Source organism: Lygodium microphyllum, chromosome 12 (genome assembly GCF_053477565.2).
Source record: "Lygodium microphyllum isolate KBCC chromosome 12, Lygodium_microphyllum_v1.1.10, whole genome shotgun sequence".
Lineage (NCBI taxonomy): Eukaryota > Viridiplantae > Streptophyta > Polypodiopsida > Schizaeales > Lygodiaceae > Lygodium > Lygodium microphyllum.
The window spans coordinates 48,795,561-48,814,067 of record NC_141146.1 but is presented as its reverse complement, the minus strand read 5'-3'; the positions used below and the strand labels follow the sequence as shown (position 1 = coordinate 48,814,067).

Here is an 18,507-nt window from a genome sequence, read left to right as displayed (position 1 = left end):
CATTTGCCTATGGTACTTAAAAACACTTGCGTGCCTTATACTTGGCCTTGTGTGGCTTCGTTTTCACTAGGTCTCTTATAGAAATTCTTTTTGTGGTACTTGGTCTTTGTCTCGATTATGACCCGTTTTAGTATTACGTTGTTGTTTCTAATTATTGCGTGTGCAAGCATATGATTGCTTACATTGATATCGAGAGGAATGTTTGTAAGTATGGTGCATGGAAGAGATTAATTGAGAGAGAGAGAGAGAGAGAGAGAGAGAGAGAGAGAGAGAGAGAGAAAGAGAAAAATAAATCATATTGGAAATGGAGAGGAGAAATAGGAGGGAGAAAGAGGAGAAATTGATTATTGAACGAAATTGCCGTGCTATTTAACACGGCAATGCGAAACTGCTGCGAAGCAGCCTAGCGTTCCCGCTAGTATATATTATTATACATACCATATGTTGTTTTGCTTCAATTTTCGCGAGCGAAGATGTCGCGATACGGCCTAGCGTTCCACACACAAAGCGCGTGCGAAACGCTAGTATATATTATTATATGTACCACATGCTGTTTTGTTTCAATTTTTGCGAGCAAAGGACAGCAACCGTGCTATATAGGAAGTTAGGGAGATGGATCATGGACTTCGGAAGGCAAATGCTCAATCACGAGCTCAGCCAAGCGAACATACATGATACATCCTCTGTGTAGCATATGCCATATATGCTGGGGACCACCGGATGAAAAAGGTCACGGGATACTCGTATAAGGGGAGGAAAACGTCTGGGTAGAGCGATTGTAGTTGCAGCATGGCGTCCTTTGCCGCAGCTTCCTCGCTTGCCACTTCAGGCTTTGTAGCTCCTCACACACCTGCGGGAAGGAGACTTCCCATCCTCAGTCATAGGAACAGAAGGACATTCTTCCCACCCCCAGCTGCAGCTTCTGCATCATCATCATCATCATCATCTTCTTCTTCTTCTGCTTCACCACAGCAACGCACTAGTGTTCGCGAGGAGGAGACGCTCTCCTTCGACGTCAGTAGCAACTGCGTCAATCCTGTCTTCCGCAGCTATCCAACAAAATCCCAGGTACACACACACACACACACACACACACAACACACACACACAACTGACAAACCAATGCTCTGTTTTAGTCAATTCACAAGGTTATTTCAGCACCACCACAGAATGTATATGACGTACTGGGAAAGCACATTGTTGTAGCTCATGCATGCCTGTGTGCTTAAGTCCGCACGGGTACATACACACATTTTTCTTTGGACAAAATTTGTAACAATTATCAATGCACAAAGTGGCTGAGCACTCTTCAATGAGTGCAGCCAGGAAATATCAAAAGCTCTCATGAAAAAGGATTGTTGCCCTCCAGAAGAATGCTGCAGGTGGTAAAGCAAAAATCCTCTTTCTAAGTGAAGGTGATATTTGCCGTTCTGTGCTTGCGGAAGCAGTTTTCACATCACTGATTGAGCAAGAGGGTTTGGAGGATGTGCTTGAATGCAGTTCCAAGGTCAGTATACCAGTTTACACCATTATCATTATTGGATGTGATCAAGAGTCTTTTATTGCCTTACTGAATCTCTTGTTCTACCAGGGTACAAGGGACTACCATGTAGGTGAGCCACCTGATCAGCGCACACAGGAAGTTGCTAATGATTTTGGCTTGCAAGTCAAGAAGCAGGCAGCATCCCTTTTTGATTGTGCAGCTGATGTTGTAGAATACGATCTTATAATTGTTATGGATAAGGTATCACAGCTGAATTCACTTATTTGGTTGAATAGAAATTTTCAATAATGTGCAAGTGATCCAATCCTTAAGTAGTATGTAATCAGATTTCATTTCACAGAAAGACCCATGCTATACAAGCTTCAGCTGCAAATTATGACTGCAAAGGTTTATTCTCTCAATGACACATTTCTATTGCTAACTAAAACTAAAGAAATTGTTCCACAAAGGATTGTACCTGCATTTACTTTGCTGTGAGAACAAAAGCTTTCTTTGTAGGTTCTCACTTCCATAGGGTCCTGTGCTGCAATCCTAGTTGCATTCCATTTGTGTACAGAATAGACCCGTTTTATTTTTACCATTAGATCATACACGAGTTGCAAGTGACGATTGGCACCAAAAGTGACCATTTTCTGCCCCTATTTTCAGGGACTTTTGAGTCGAACAGCCCATTTGAATGAATAAACTTCTTGCTCAGCCTTCACCCTTCTTGGAGAAAAGGAGTCTTTGCATTAGATCTCACACTTCTCTCATCTTCCTCTTCCTCACTACCTGTACTTAACCTCTTATCCTCTTCCGCTCCCTCTTTGTCTTCCCATTGCTCCTCCTTTCTCCTTTCTTCTCTTCATTTATGTCAAACTTCTACCTCTAATATCCCTACCTTTACTCACTCTACCACAATGCCTAAGCCTAATGATGAAGCTAGGATGGTGAGGGTGAATATGGAGTGTCATCTTCCTCACCAAGTCCATAATGCATTCTCAGGGTCTCCAGTGATGGAGAAGCTTGATAAGATATCATGGGGTCACGAGAAGAAGGTGTCCGTGATGTTATGATTTGGTTATGAGTCAAATTATGTGCCTCGTGCAAAGACTAGCACTCCACAATATTTGTAGGATACTCTTGAGAAGAGCAGTGGCTCTGATACCATGTGAAGAAGAGTATGGAGGCACTGCTAGGGTTTGCATTGAGAAAACACAAAGTGTACGACCATGATAGAAGCACAATGAGACAAACATAGACACATAAAGCAAAAGTCAAACCCTAAATGTAAATGTAATAAAGCTAAATTTCACAGCAAGCTTTTAAACTAAAAATACAAGAAATAGACATAAAATACCAAGAAGCCATAGCCAAGGTGGCTTGGGAAGAAATGGTATTACCAATGTTGGTTGAGAATCAAATGATGAGAGGCTGCAACAAGGTATGCACCCCAAGCTATGGTGGCCAAGAGTATTCACCCTCTTAGATGGTGGGAGGTCGAGACCTCAAACAAGTAATGTTTGTAAAATGGCAAAAAGATGCTACACATGTTACACCTCCACCTTTTATACTTATCCCAGACTAAGGCATTTCTGCTTTATTACAAGCCATCCCGGCCTAAAAGAGCTTTGTCCTTAAAGTTGGAATTGGGACAATTGATGAAGAAAGATTACAAGGATAGCTTTGTAAGTGATGAATCCATATTGTAATGAAACTCCAAGCTAAAGAAGATCTCATATATCAATGAAGTATAGGTATGAAATTTGAATATATTGCTGGAAACTGTCCAAAACAGGTTGCTGCACAAGAATGGCCATAACTTGAAGAAGGAATGTCCAATTATCATGTATGAGCTATAGAAATGTAGAGGACAATCCCTAGTATCCAACGATGCCATAAACATTCAATTTTGATGACTGTAGAGCAATTATTTTTATGACAGAAATTTAATACAGCAAGCTGTCGTATTTAGATATTACTCTGTTTCCTACAAAAGCCATGGAAAAGAATCAAGTTGTGATGATGGTTTCCAAGTAGACTTCTCCATGGGCAAACCTCGCCATTTAATAAGATACTCCAGTAGCGAACGGCTCCTTAAAACTTTTTTTCTTTTGCCAATAACCTTTTCAGGCTCATAAATGATAAGACCATCTTCATCCATGGGAGGTAACTCTTCTAAAACCTTTATGGATGGACCCATATATTTCTTAAGTTGGAAAACATGGAAGGTAGAACGAATCCTTGTTGAAGAAGGCAAATCAAGCTTGTATGCAAGCTCACCAACTCATTTGAGAATTTGATAAGACCCATAGTAACGATGAGCTAACTTATTATGACTGCCTTTGAGAGAAGCATGCCTAGATTTAGGCACTTTGAGGAATACCCAATCTCCTTCTTCAAACGCCAAAGGTCTCCGCTTTTCATCATCATAAGTCTTCATAACATCTTGTGCCTTTCGAATGTTTTCGTTGCATTGATACAAAAGAGCTTCCATTTTCTCAACTTCAACCTTGGCTTGTGGATTCACGTCTTCATGAAAAAGGGCTGAAGGTATTTGTACTTTATAGCCATAGTAACGATGAGCTAACTTATTATGACTGCCTTTGAGAGAAGCATGCCTAGATTTAGGCACTTTGAGGAATACCCAATCTCCTTCTTCAAACGCCAAAGGTCTCCGCTTTTCATCATCATAAGTCTTCATAACATCTTGTGCCTTTCGAATGTTTTCGTTGCATTGATACAAAAGAGCTTCCATTTTCTCAACTTCAACCTTGGCTTGTGGATTCACGTCTTCATGAAAAAGGGCTGAAGGTATTTGTACTTTATAGCCATAAAGTGCTTCAAATGGTGACATGCCAATGCTCATATGATGAGTGTTATTATAACAGAATTCAACAAGATGTAACCAATGATCCCACAAAGCTTGAGTGTCATGGCAAAAATGACGAAGATAGGCTTTCAACCATTTATTGACACGCTCTGTCTGGCCATCGGTTTGGGGATGATATGCCGTGTTAGGAGTTAAAATTGTTTCCGTAGAAGTGAATAAACTCCTCCAAAAGCTTCCCATGAACTTAGTATCATGATCGGATACTATTTTCAATGGCATACCATGAAGCTTAAAAACACATTCAATGTACTGTTTAGCCACTTGCTTTGCTGTAAATTGAGCTTTGGTAAGAATAAAATGAGCTGATTTAGTCAATCGGTTCACCACCACATAAATGCTATTTCATCCATGCTTTGTTGTACGTAAGCCCACAATAAAATCCATTGTAATATCAGTCCACTTGCCTTGGGGAATAGGAAGTGGGTGAAGTAAACCATCGGGTAGAAGAGAGGAATCTTTATTTTGCTGACACGGAAGACATTGCATAACATAATCCTTAATATCCCTCCAAATGTCATTCCACTAGAAACTCTTATGGATATTGTCAAACGTTTTGAACAACCCATGGTGTCCTGCTAAGGGTGAAGAGTGCATCTCATGCAAGATACGGTCTTTGAAAGAAGATTGTAGTGTCAAGAATACTCTACCACGATACTATAAAAGATCGTTGTGCCATTTGAAATTTGGATACTCTTCTTCTTTGCCTTGCTGAAATTTCTTCATTATCTTTGATGCTTGCTCATCAATCAAATATTCCTCTTGAATATCATGGATCCAATCCTTATGCACGGTTGAAATGGTAGAAATGGAACATGCCTACATTCTTGATAAGGCATCCGTCACCACATTGCCTTTTTCAGTCATATAAGATATTTCAAAGTCATATCCTTGAAGAGTAGCTAACCATCTTCGTTGCTTGGGAGATAAATTTGGTTGTGAAAGAAAATATTTCAGTACACGATGATTGCTTTCGACCTTGAAATGGCTGCCATATAATGATGCCACTTTGATAGCATGCAATATTGCTAACATCTCTTGCTCATAAACATGTAATTGACGCTCCTTGTCATGAAGCTTTCGGCTTTCATAAGCAATGACTCCATGATCTTGACATAAAACAGCCCCAATTCCTCTTCTACTAGTATTCGTACATATGATAAACTCCTTAGAGAAATCTGGACATATAAGGATAGGTGTTGAAATTAGAAGAGATTTCAGCTCATTGAAACTTTGATCGGCAATGGAGTTCTAAAAGAAAGCTTCCTTTGTTAGCCTATCCGTCAATGGAGCCGCCACATGAGCATAATTCTTGATGAACCTTCTATAGAAGGATGACAATCCAAGGAATCCTCTCAAAGCGGTTGCATTTGTAGGAGCAGGCCATTCTTTGACACTTTTTATCTTATTGGGGTCCACTCTAATCCCCTGTTCTCCCATAACATGACCTAAGTATTTAACTTCATCTTCCATGAAAAACACTTCGTCATCTTGGCAAAGAGTGTGTGTCTTCGTAAAGTGTCAAAGACCTCTCTCATATGCTTCAAATGCTCATCCTTGGATTTACTATAGATTAGGATATTATCAAAGAAAACAAGAATTGTTTTGAAAACAAGAAGGGCTGCAATATTTTATTCACGAGGGCTTGAAAAGTAGCGGGTGCATTGGAAAGTCCAAATGGCATAACCAAGAAGTGGTATAACCCTCTTTCAGTCTTGAAGGCTATTTTAAACTCATCTCCTTCTTTCATTCGAATTTGATGATAACTTGATCGAAGATCTATTTTGGTGAAGACTTTTGCGTCTTTAAGCTTATCCAAAAGATCATCAATTCGGGGAATAGGATATCTATTCTTGACCATTGACTTGTTCAAATCCCGATAATCAATACACATGCGAAATGATCCATCATTCTTTTTGACTAAGAGCACAGGAGAGGCAAACGGTGATTGACTTTGCTGAATTAAACCCATTTGCAGCAATTTCTTGACTTGACGCTCCACTTCCTCCCTTTCAAACTTGGACAAGCGATAGGGAGGTCTGTTGATAGGTTTTGGATTGGGCAACAAGTCAATAGGATGGTCAACCTCTCGCTTTGGAGGTAAAGATGATGGTGGCTGAAATAAATCCTTATATTTCTCCAATAGCTCTTCTAATCTTGGATCTCTTTTCTTTGAAGAAGAAGATGGCTGATTTGTTGATTGTCCTTCATCTACTTTCGCAAGCAAAAGAGTGAAGATGCACGACTTTGCATTGATTTCTTTTCGCAATTTCTTCATGGAGATGAGTTCTATTTGTTTGTGGTCTATGCCTTTTAACTCTATATGGTGTCCTTGCCAATTAAATTCCATTTGCATTTGCTTCAAGTCCAAGGTAAAATTGCCAAGTGTTTTCAGCCAATTACAACCAATGACAATGTCAATAGGCCCCATATCCTAAGTGATCAAGTCTACTTTTATTGTGCAAGAGGGCGATAACTCAATTGAAGTACATGGACACACTTCTTTACTAGACTCATATGTACCATTGGCAACTTGTATCTGGAAGGAAGAATCCATATCAATGGATAGTAACTTCAGCTCATTCAAAAATTTGGTGTTGACGAAGCTATGAGTGCTGCCCATATCCACTAGAATATGTGCAACCTTACCATTAATGAAACCTTTGAGTCTAAGTGTATTTTCCCTTTGCAACCGGTCCATGCATCATATGAGATGGTATACAAGGAAACATGAGAATCATGATTATCACCTGGATCAAAAGGAAATCCATCCATGGGATCATAGAATCCTTTGTTGGTGGCATGCTCTTCTTCATGAATCTCTTCAACCATTGGATATGTATCAACATGCAGCAAATTTTTCTCTTGATCTTCTTCTTCTTCAACTTCCACTTCCTGAGTGATCACCATGTTGATTTTTGAGTTCTTAGCTTTACACTTCAGCTTATGAACTTGTGACCACTTCTCCCCACACTTGAAGCATAATCCTTTTGCATGCATTTCCCGAAGTTTGTCGTGAGGAAGTTGTTGTTAGAACTGTTTTGGGGCAGTTTCGGAGCATTTTCAGCTCTTGAAAAAGTACTTCTTGGCTCAGCCACATTTCTAAAAGTTTGCCCCTGTTTTTGTACAAAATTTTCATTCTGTTTAGAGGCATAAACAGTGGGAAATGTTGGCACTTTGCTGTTATAACTGTTTGGACTGTTATAACCTCTGTTTTCTTGTCTAAAAGAGTCTCTTGATTGGCTGAAAACTTGCCTATACTTTGTAGGTTGATTGAAAATATTATTGCCCATACTTCTTTGCTGAAAACTTCCTGCATCTCTTTTGTACTTCAAAGAGTATCTTTCAGCCAATTGTATGGCCTCATGTAATGTTTTTGGTTGTTGAGCTTCTATCTCCGATGATAGGGCAGGGTCAAGACAAAAAATGTATTTATTCAGCTTAGCAAAATCTGAAATACCTTCAACATACATGAAAAGATTCAAGTAGGCATTGGAATAGTCTCTAACGGACATTCCCCTTTGAGCGCAGGCATACCATCTTCTTTGAAGCTTTTATTTTTCCAAAGGAGATACAAAGACATCAATCATTGCTTGCTTGAACTTCTCCCAAGAGTCAAAATTTTACCCAATCTTTTGCATGTAACGCCACCAAGTATAGGCATAACCTTCAAGATGAAGAGCTGCAAAATTAATTTTGGCCTCTTCACTTCTAGGGTAAAGGGTGAAGTACAATTCAAGCTTATTGATCCACTCCTCCCATTCCGAAGGTGAAGCATTATCTCCTTTGAAATTAGTGATATTGATCTTCTCTTTATATCCTTTTTCATTGTAAGATGGATGCCCATGAGATTGTTGTCTCCATGAATCTTTATTCCATGAATTTTGTCTAAAAGTAAGTGGCCTAAAACCATGAGATGAGGGTTATCCATTTGAAACATGCTCTTGGTTTGGGATGTCATGGGTTGATAGCTAATGATAAAAATTCTTGTAGAAGGGGTCACATCCATAATAATCACTGTCCCATCGAGTGTTAGTCATGTTCCCCTTCATGTCTATGATTATCCTTTGGATTGCTAAACTGAGGCCTTGGGGTATGAATACCGTGAATTTGTGAAGGATGATGGTTGCCTCTCACTCTAGATGGCTCTCCCCTTTCAAAAGTATGCATTATTGGCTAAGACTTTTCTTTGCTTGGATGGGAAGGATTACAAAGGGAATTGCATGGGAGTCTTCAATATTTTGGGGCTCTCTTTGTGGTTTGCTTCCGATTCCTTTTATGGTTGAGATGAGCTCTTGGAATAAGGATTTATTGCTTTGCTGCAATTTAGAGATTCCTTGGTTTACTTGTGCCATCCCTTGCAACAAACCTTGATTCATATGGGTTAAACCTTCAATCAAAGCCTTCAAATCCTTAGAAAGGTCTTCATTGACATGTCCCAGCTCTTTTGACACTAGGAGATAATCATTCCCTGCATGCTCTTCATGTATGTCTTGTTGTCTTTGATGTGTGCTATAAGCAATCCCAATGCTTAATTCTTCATCTACTTGATTAACATTATGGCCTTCAGTTGTGTAATTTTGATCCTTTTGGAAGTCTCTGACACTATTATTCAATGCCTCAGTAATAGGGTCTTTCTTCTTATTCCTGGCCATTAAGAAACTATACAGTAGTAGTAGATAGTGTGTCACTTAACCCCTTGTTTCTCTCGGAATATGGCACCAATTCCAATGCTTAATAGCTCTATGGAAAGATTATTATATGGGGATATACCAGATTTATTAATATCTCAGCTTGCAATAAGGTATATGGGTAGAATGAACTCAAACAATGTATTCTAGACAGCTTGTTTAGGTGTAGTCCACTAGACCCCCTGTTAGTAAATTGGCCATAACTTTTGCTCCCAACTTTTTGATTTAAATCGGAGCTTAGGATCCCCTTTTCAAATCAAGCTATTAAGATCCCAAATCAGATCACTCTGTAATAGGAACTGTGTACTTGTCCAGAGAATTCCTGTAACCTGTTAACACCCTGTGGAAACCCTGTTTGACCTTGTGGGAATACCCTGAGTGAAGGAAACCCTTATAAACCATCGTAGCAACCAGGAAAGGATTATGGGGTACTTGTAGGGCTCAAGAACAACCTGTAGATGGGTATATACTTGCTGTTTTATGTGTCAAACACCTATAGGTGTCCTGAAAATAGGAGATGCTCTATCCCTCTTCCAATGGTTCACCAATCACTTGTGGAACCCTGATTATTGTTGATCAATGCTGTACTTGTGTCAAACTTTGATAATGGAAATGTACCTGCACCTAAATTTGAAAATAGCATGGGCTCTGAGACAAGGGGGGTGTGCAAAGTTTCACCTCAAGCCGGGTTGTGCACCCCTTTAGGGTCTTAATCGGGAAGAAAGGGTCACCTCTCTTTTGTCTTCCCGACTTGCCTGGCATCTGCTTTTCCTCGCGGGAACCAACATGGCAAGTACATTCTAATGGCTAATTAAACAAGAATGCTATGCATTGACTGAAAAAGCCTTTGAACTTTTAATGAAATGCAAGTGGGTATTGGGAATTGACTGAATTGAAAAGGGTTATGGATAGGGCATTATCCTTTTGCAGTGACTCACTGCTTTTACAATGTTCCCACTTACCCTTTTCATCATTGTTTCAGTCCTATAGCATCAATACTCAACCATCCAACAAAAATCCAAGTCAAGTAGGCAGTGAGTAGCATTTATGCAATCAATTGAGCTTCAACATTTGAATGGGCAGAAAAGAACTCATCAAGTAATCATAATCAGTCCTGGGTTGAATTCTACATGCTTTCAATAGGAATTAAGAGGTTTTACTACACTTAATCTCTCTTATGAACTATAGGACTGGTTCAACAATTGGATAAAAGAGAGATTAAGCTGAAAGTACTAGAATTACCTCTTTAATGCTGATGGAAAGTAGTGGATGAATCCAATCAATCAACCTTTAGCATAAGACACCATCAATAGACCAAGATTTAAATCAATAAGACCAATCTTCAAGAAGGATTTGTTCAATATGATTGCTCCCAAGTAATCTTCAGCTCTCGATCGATAAGATTACTCCAATGCAATCAAAAGAAGTCAATGGCTTGATCGAAATCCACAATAGCTTGTTGGAGAAGATCCTTTGAGCTTTGATGCATGTAATTTCTCATTAGAATCATGGATTCCATGAATTTTTAGACATTGCCATGTTCAAGGGGCTGAAAATGCTTTCAAACGTTAAGAATTCCTTCCATGTAAACCAAATCGTTGAAGAATACCTTCAATTGCACCTTTCCGGGGTTGTAGACAACAAAAGCCCCATGAAATTGAAGGAGATAATTCAAGAATTGGATTCTTGAAGCTTGCTGCCCTGTTTTGACTCCATAGCCACCATATTTTGAAGCTTCACGTCCAAGAAGGCTTCAATGTCAGTCCCTTGAGTGTTGAAGAAGCTCCAGGATACTTGTTAGAGTAAAAGCCCTTTGATTCTTTGCAGAAATTTCAAGAAAATCACTGCTGTCTTGAATCTGCCATAGCTAGGGTTTGAGAGCTCAAGAATGCTCAAGAGGATGGGCTTCAGTAGAGTAAGCTAGATTGGAGACTCAGAGATTGATGATTATGGATAGTACAGGCCATAGATGATGCCATTGACGGCTGGAAACGTGGAGAAGATGAGCAGGGAATTCAGCGCAAAATGTGCTAATTCAGCCTGCTGTCCTGGCTGATCATACTCATCAAATGTGAGTACTATGCTACTCAATCTGAAGCTTTTGATACAAAGAATCAGGCTGTGATGTCTCTTCAAGGGAAAATAGCTCTTGGAAGAAGATTTCAGCAATTGACTCCATGGATTCTTGGAGAAAAGCTTGAAAGGAAGAAGAGAGAGAAACTGTCCCTAAAAAGTAATCTCAGTTTAACCAATGTAACCCCACTTAGACTTCAGTTAGGGTTAAAAGCCTTCAAAATGGACCTCCATTTGACCACGTCCTACTATTTCGGCCAAGAATCTCCATCTTCCTCAAGATCTTTTTCAAGAAGCCTCAAAATTAGTCCCGACTTATTGCAGAGAACTCTGACTAGTCACGGTTTGAATTGTACCAAACCCTGTGACCAAATCTTGGTGCTCTTGTTAATTGGTTCTTGTCCCAATGACTAAATTCTCCAAGAAAATGACGCTTCCCATGGATCAAAGTCCATGCTCTGATACCAATGTAATAGAGCTAAATTCCACAGCAAGCTTTTAAACTGAAAATACAAGAAATAGACATAAAATACCAAGAAGCCATAGCCAAGGTGGCTTGGCAAGAAATGGTATTACCAATGTTGGTTGAGAATCAAATGATGAGAGGCTCTAGCAAGGTATGCATCCCAAGCTATGGTGGCCAAGAGTATTCATCCTCTTAGATGGTGGAAGGTTGAGACCTCAAACAAGTAATGTTTGTAAAATGGCAAAAATATGCTATACATGTTACACCTCCACCTTTTATACTTACCCCAAACTAAGGCATTTATGCTTTATTATAGTAAAACTCAAAACTCAAACACAAACAGAAGAAGGGATAGAAAGAACACAGCTTTGAAGTGAATGAATATTGTAAATGAATGTAAAGAGTATATAGTGTGCCCAAGGGTAGAGTAGTGTGTCGGAGAGTGTTCGTCGGAGACGGATCCGAAGTGTTGTGACTACCAATCGGAGTGACGGAGTGAGAAAAACACTAAATGTTGATCACCAGAGTGTGAGGAGAGTGAGGCAACTGTAAAGGATGATGCTCGATGATGTGGACGAAGCAACAAAATGTAGTAGTAGAACGTTGCAGTAGAATGTGGCAGTAGAATGCAGTAGTAGAATGCCATAGTAAAATGCCACAATAGAATGCTGCAGTAAAATGCCGTAGTAAAACGTAGTAGTAGAATCTCGTAGTAAAGGAGCAAACAAGGTGATGACAGTAGTCGCGAAGGCTGCCACGTGGTTGGAGACTAATAGCTAAGATTTGCACATAAGGGTGACGTGCATGGAAGAGATTAGATTGAATGGGGCAGCCTGTCTATTTATAGATGAGGATGGATTCTCCTAAATTAGGGTTCCATTGAACTCTCTCGAATTGCTCTCCGTTTTAGTGTTTTCATTAAATTAAGCTTGTTTTGGGGCTATTTAAGGGGTCAATCAGTATGGAATGCATTTCTTAGATCAACATACTCCACCATGCTACTCTTGAAGAAGGTTGATGATGTGGGGCATGGCTCTATTGGTGGTGGTATGGAAGGTTGGTGTGATACATCATATAGGCGCTTTGCATAAACCATCCCTAGGTCCTCAACAGGCGTATGGTTTGGGCTTTCTTAAGCTCCTTTATTCTATAGCTACATCTTTGCTCCTAAATTCTAGGGGAAGGTTCCAATAGTGTGTCTTGTCGTACTCTTGCCATTTCGAACAAGTAAAGTGTGTGAAGAAATGCTCTAAACGTAGAAAACACAAACCCAATTGTATGACAAAGCACTTATTGATAAACATAGATAGGGTTAGGGTTAGGGTAACTCGGAGACCGTAAACACAATGAATATTAAAGTGAATGAATATTGAATATAGAATGCTCATGCAACAAACACATTATGCAGTGAATATTGAACCTGGAACTTTCATATCTTTGGGATCAAGGCAGAGGTTGTGTGTCGTACTTTGAACGGATCCCGAATCGTAGCAACAAAGGCAGCTTTCCAGTGTCGAACACCAACAAAGGTAATCAAGGAAGGTTGGATTTTATGTAGATGGCAATGTAGGATAGAGGAAGACTAAAAACGTAGGTACCTAAGGAGAGAGAAATTAGCGACTGTGCAAAAGAGTTAAATGCAAGTTAACTGTGTAGGGTGATAGGTGGAAATTGATGGCGATAGTGCAAATGCTAATGGCGACAATTGCAGGAGAGAGGCTGACAGCAAACGCAAGCAGGATGATGATGGCAACAGCTCCTACTTATGGTGACTGGCCTTGGCAGTGGCAAAGGCGAATTCCTTGATGTTGGCGATAGCTCCAAGAGGTAGGTGACAAGTACAAAGGTTGGAAATAGGTGCTAGATGATAGTAAACCACCATGGAAGGCTCTGATTGCGATGTCCTCAGTGAAGGGGGTGTGGGTAGTAGAGATATGGCCCCTAAAACTTGCAAAAACGAGATTGAGGGAGAGTGGTGGGCTGCATTTCTATTTATAGAAAGTTTGGGGCACTCAAATTAGGGTTTTGCATATGGGACATCGTAATCCTGGAGGATGGCATTTCTTTTTAAAATAAGAAGGTTTTTTCATTAATTAAGTGTGTTTTGGGGCTGTTTAAGTCAGGATAATGCATTATTAGCTCAACAAAATGATGCCACTCTCTTTTGGCCTCCTCTATGATCAGCCCAAGTGCAATTTGCATCCGAAGTTGTCAGTACCGTGCCCTACACTCCTCATCGTACCAAGTGTTTTGGGGGTTGGCCCCATACCTTGTACTGTGTATCCACTGTATGCGATGGGGAAAGCTAAAGGTGGCTACTGAGTGTAGGATAGTCCATAGTAACATGGGATGGGGATGGGGAGGGGGAGGGGGTTGAGGACCGATTATGGCCAAAAGTAGGGGACAGGGGAGGGGACAACATACATAAATAACATTTTAAATTTCATAGTTACCAAATGTATGCATGTGATGTGGTGGGTGGATGTGTGGGTGAATGTGTACTACCAAAGATGATATTCATGTGCATGCATGCATACATGTATTTTCCATTGTAGGAAAACTGTGTATGTTATGTGGGCTGATTTGCTACGACTTCATACAAGAATATGCTGATTTTGTATGTGTGTGTGTGACGAAAGAGGGAGGAAACAAAGATAACTAGTATGTTAAACTCCTTGGAAGAAGGCTGAAAGACCCCAAAATATCAAACAGACAAAGAAAAAGTCCCTAGTCAAAAACATCCCCTATCAGCCATCCCTTACAACGTGATGGGGTAGGGGATGGTCAGGATACGGAAATGGCTGTCGAGGACGGGACAAGGACGCCCCGCATCCCATCTTGGCATCCCCCTTGTTAGGTCTGTTCAGGACAGTGTTTCTGCTTTGCAGGGCCCCAAGGCAGCCATCACTTGTTACTAAAGTAGGACCTAGGTAAGCTGTGAGGTGAGTATAGCTAGTGATGCTAATGGGGCCACCCGAAGGAATCCCTCATATATATGGTGTGTATAGATGCAGGCAAGCTCATGTGTAGAGTAGGTGGTGCGAGGTGGCTGTGGTGGGTTGTGTTGGTACTTTGTGTTGGTCAATGTGATAGTGAGGTATGTGTGGTCCACTCCTATGGACCTTGCTGGTATGCCAAAAGAAGAGACTCATAGTATGTAGTCCATCATACTGGATCTTGTGGGCTGGAAACCTGTTTGCTCCTAATGAAGGCCACCTCTCCACCCCATTATAAATAACAAGCTGATGCGTGCTCCCAGCTCCAGCAGATATCATCCATACCCTGTGTTATCTGGACCCCAATCCTCCATTGTCCTCCTCACCTTGCTCTTTGTTGGGTCTAGTGGGTGGAGTATCTTTGACTCCTCAAAATCATACATCTTGCATTGGTGATATTGAGTTGAAACATTGAAGTCCCCTACTAAGAGGACCTCCCCTAGGCTCGAAAAGTGTATGATATCCTATGATAGATCCAAAAAGGGTGATTGTGATCCCTTCTCCTCCTTTGCTATGTCCTATTCTCCCTCTCCCCTCTTCCCTCCTCCCCTAGTGAATTTAGATCCCTTCGGTGGGAAGTAGCATAGTGCAATATATATCCTTGGTCTTGGTGGTAACTCCACCCCAATCCACATGTCTGAGACATGATGAAGAGCCTCCCCAATAAATCCTGTTGACAGAGCATAGCCACCCAAGCTCACCCACATATCATGCTTTGCTGTCTAGTGCCCTCCCAGTAGGCTGACTCCTGTGTGTACTTTTGGTCCAAGGGAGTCCTCTCTCCTTGCTTTGGTGTCTCAATAACCTCCTCCAATCTCCCTTGGTGTGACCACAGTGGGGCATTACAATTCCATGTTGCCATGCTAATGTCTATCTCGTAGGCCACAATTCCCTATTCTATGGCCTCGCCATCAGTGATGACTTTACCATCCTTGTAAATAGCCTTCCTCCCTTCATTCTGTGCCTGTATGATCTGGGGCATGCATGCCTTATGGTGTTCATCACCCTCATGAAGGATGTTCTCTGCTCTTCATTTCTGAACTGAAGTGTAAGGGCCCTTTTCTTGTTCACCTCTTTTCCCACCCTCCATGCCTTGTTAAACAAGTGGATCCTCCTCCTTGTATCCCAACAGTCTACAAAGTCTCTTACCATCATCCTCGGGAGAGCTTTTCTTCAATGCCCATGATGTGGCATTGAGACGTTGTGCTTGCCTCAACCTCTCCTCCTCAATGGTGCTGTTATGACCACACAATCTTGTTTTTGCTTGGCTTCTTTTACCTCTTTTACATGTTTCTTCACCGTCTCCACCCAACCTAGCTGTTTGGCTCAAGCTGACCTTCCAATTTCTTGGTCATTTCTTCTTTCAATGCCATGATGACCTCCCCTGGTATTTCCTTGTCCTTGGGACATCACTTGATTATAGATACCTCCTCTTTTAATTGCTGAATGTCTGCTGTCTGTTTCCTCATTTGTGTTATCTCAGTTTTGATTTGTTCCACCTCTAGTGAAAGTGCTGCTTTCTCTTGCTTCGGCACCTCCATCTCCATCTTCATATTCAGCTCTTCCTTTTTCATATCTTCACCTTCAACTTCTCCACAAGTGTGTGTTTGGTGGTTGTAATGCTGTTATCCATGGTCTTTTTGTACTCCCAGAGCTTGTCTTTGCACCATTCTTCCAAATTTTGGATTTTATCATCCATTCTGCTGTGTAATCCATTGTCCTGTCTTGGTCTGGTTCTTCTCTCAGCATGAGAGAGAGAGAGAGAGAGAGAGAGAGAGAGAGAGAGCCTTTGCAAGTATACAAGAACTAAGTAATAGATTGAAGTGATAGATGATTGATACGAAAGTACAAATGTAGGGCTTTATTTTGTGTTGAAACACGGAGGTGGTTGAATAACTAAACACAACCATCTCAAATTTAAAGGAGCTAAGCTAAATTGTGTCATTATCCAAAAAGTTCCCTCATTTTGCCACCCAAACTACACATGTAACAAAAGTGCCCATGATGCGTCACTTCTTCAATTTGTTAGTAGAAGAGTTGATTACAAGTGTTAGCTTGCACTTGAGTTCTGGATGAATATATGAAGGTTGCTGATGAACTCGTGCATTTCTTAGAGAGTTTTAAGGGCTTTTCAGTACAACTGCAAAATTTGAAGGGAATTGTAGCTATGTATTCTCTCTGATGTTTGAAGTGAATTTCTTGTACTGAAGCAGATGTTAATCAGACCACTGCTGTGACATAGCTTTTCCTAATTATTGATCACTGACCATACCTCCCTTTCATATATAGTTTACAGCTTCTGATGCAATGAAAGACGTCACCCTTTATGAAACCATTGATAAAGAAAATCAGTATTCTTGGAAGGTTCGACGGTTGGGGGAGTTTTGTACAGAAAGAAAGGTATGCATTGGTAATTTTCTCAATCCTTTGATGCTAGGAGGTTTCTATAGTCCTAGCATGCATATGGCTGTTTAGATCAAATTAGTGATTCAAATTGATTGTTAGAAGTTTTAGTACTTGTTCTTTGTTGCTCTTTTAATCATGCCAAAGGAGTGGGACATTTTCTTTCTTTTTTACTCAACTGTAGGTATCCTATCAACAGTAACAAATGTGCCACTGGGTATTTCCATGTTGATGTACAGATTGATGACATAGATGATCCTCTATATGGGAATACAGGTGATGAGGAAGAACTGGTAAGTAGAGCACGTTGGAGATTTCTTCTCAAAATTTTATTGTGATCTTTCTGTCTTTTAAAGTCACGGCTTAATTAAAAAATGTGTTGGTATAAACAGGAACAATTGCATAAAGCTGCCCTTGATATCATTGATTCATGCAAAGGGTTGATGAAATTCTTGATGAGTATACTTTCGAGTCTCCAAGGTGTGCATTTGATCTTTTCCTAAGTAAAGTTTTCTGTGCACATTATGAGTATTGAGGAGCTGCTGCTTTTAACAGATACAGACAACTTGAAGCAAGGAATTGTTCGGTCAATGGGCCACATGGGGTCCACTGATTGGCTTGTACCTCCAATGCTGCAGTCTTGAAACATGGAAGGTGGGGACACCTGTTCTGTTTTTCTTACTGCACAAAGCACAGACCTTGACTCGTGCGAGGAGCCTGGCATGTGACTGATCTTTGGAGCTGAATGGAGCCATTTTCATCGCAATGGGCGCCTCTTCTCATGAGAAAGAACAAGTGCCTGCTAAAAGGAGAGTGCTGGGGAGGGTTATTTTTCCCGGAACTTCAATGGGAAGTCTAGAACAACTGTAATTATCTCAGGGTGACTTGCAAGGGTATTTGAGATCTGACAATTTTGTGATGTTCTGAGCTGTATCTCTGAAGTACATGCGTGAAACGGGTGAGAGGTGGAGCTTGCTCAGTGGGAATCTCAGAGATGCGTACAGGTATTTGAAGCAGGGAAAGTTTTATCCTCTCTATTGGCATTCAGTCTTTCATGTGCGTGGCACATATACACACAAACACACTAGTGGGATGTTGCAAACCTGCTGAAAGATGTAAGCATCCTAGGCTAAACAGGCCAATGCAAGCGTATGGACCCTGGCAGAGGTAGGACAGTGTGGTCTATCCCTCAGGGGTCGGCATGTAAATCCCCTAGGATGGGATGGATAAAACATTTCATTACCATTCATGTTTGCCTGCAGAGTATATAGTGCTTATTCAGAGTACGATGAATTCTGCAAGGCTACCTAGTGTTACCTAGTGTCAAATTAACTCCTTAGCAGCAATGGAGCTACTGTTGAGTATGATGAATATAGCATCTCTACCTAGCACATGCATTAGCTTCGCTTTTAAACTCGAGAATTGCCCAAGTTGTAAATTTAATTTTGATGCGAGTCTTGAATACCAAAACATTACAAAATGAGTAATGTTACATTGCTTGAAGT

General features: G+C 40.6%; 1 protein-coding gene across 2 annotated transcripts; it reads left to right on the top strand.

The window, feature by feature from the left end:
- Positions 1 to 617: 617 nt before the first annotated feature.
- On the top strand, positions 618 to 18,295 carry LOC148027738 (uncharacterized). Of its 2 annotated transcripts, none has more exons than XM_087689438.1 (7): positions 618 to 1,068; positions 1,373 to 1,507; positions 1,592 to 1,744; positions 16,889 to 16,999; positions 17,242 to 17,295; positions 17,395 to 17,482; positions 17,558 to 18,295. In XM_087689438.1, exons 1-7 carry the CDS (start codon positions 790 to 792, stop codon positions 17,644 to 17,646), a joined length of 909 nt encoding a protein of 302 aa, XP_087545564.1. In that variant the 5' UTR covers positions 618 to 789; the 3' UTR covers positions 17,647 to 18,295. The 2 variants fall into 2 exon arrangements, with proteins under 2 accessions (XP_087545564.1, XP_087545563.1); XM_087689437.1 differs by having other exon boundaries at positions 620 to 1,068; positions 1,370 to 1,507.
- The last annotated feature ends 212 nt before the right edge of the window (positions 18,296 to 18,507 follow it).

Coding starts and splice junctions, on each gene's coding strand:
- LOC148027738 (XM_087689437.1), top strand. CDS start 790: ATGGCGTCCTTTGCCGCAGCTTCCTCGCTTGCCACTTCAGGCTTTGTA. Junction 1,508..1,591: donor TGCTTGAATGCAGTTCCAAG/GTCAGTATACCA, acceptor TTGTTCTACCAG/GGTACAAGGGACTACCATGT. Junction 17,000..17,241: donor AGTTTTGTACAGAAAGAAAG/GTATGCATTGGT, acceptor GTTGATGTACAG/ATTGATGACATAGATGATCC.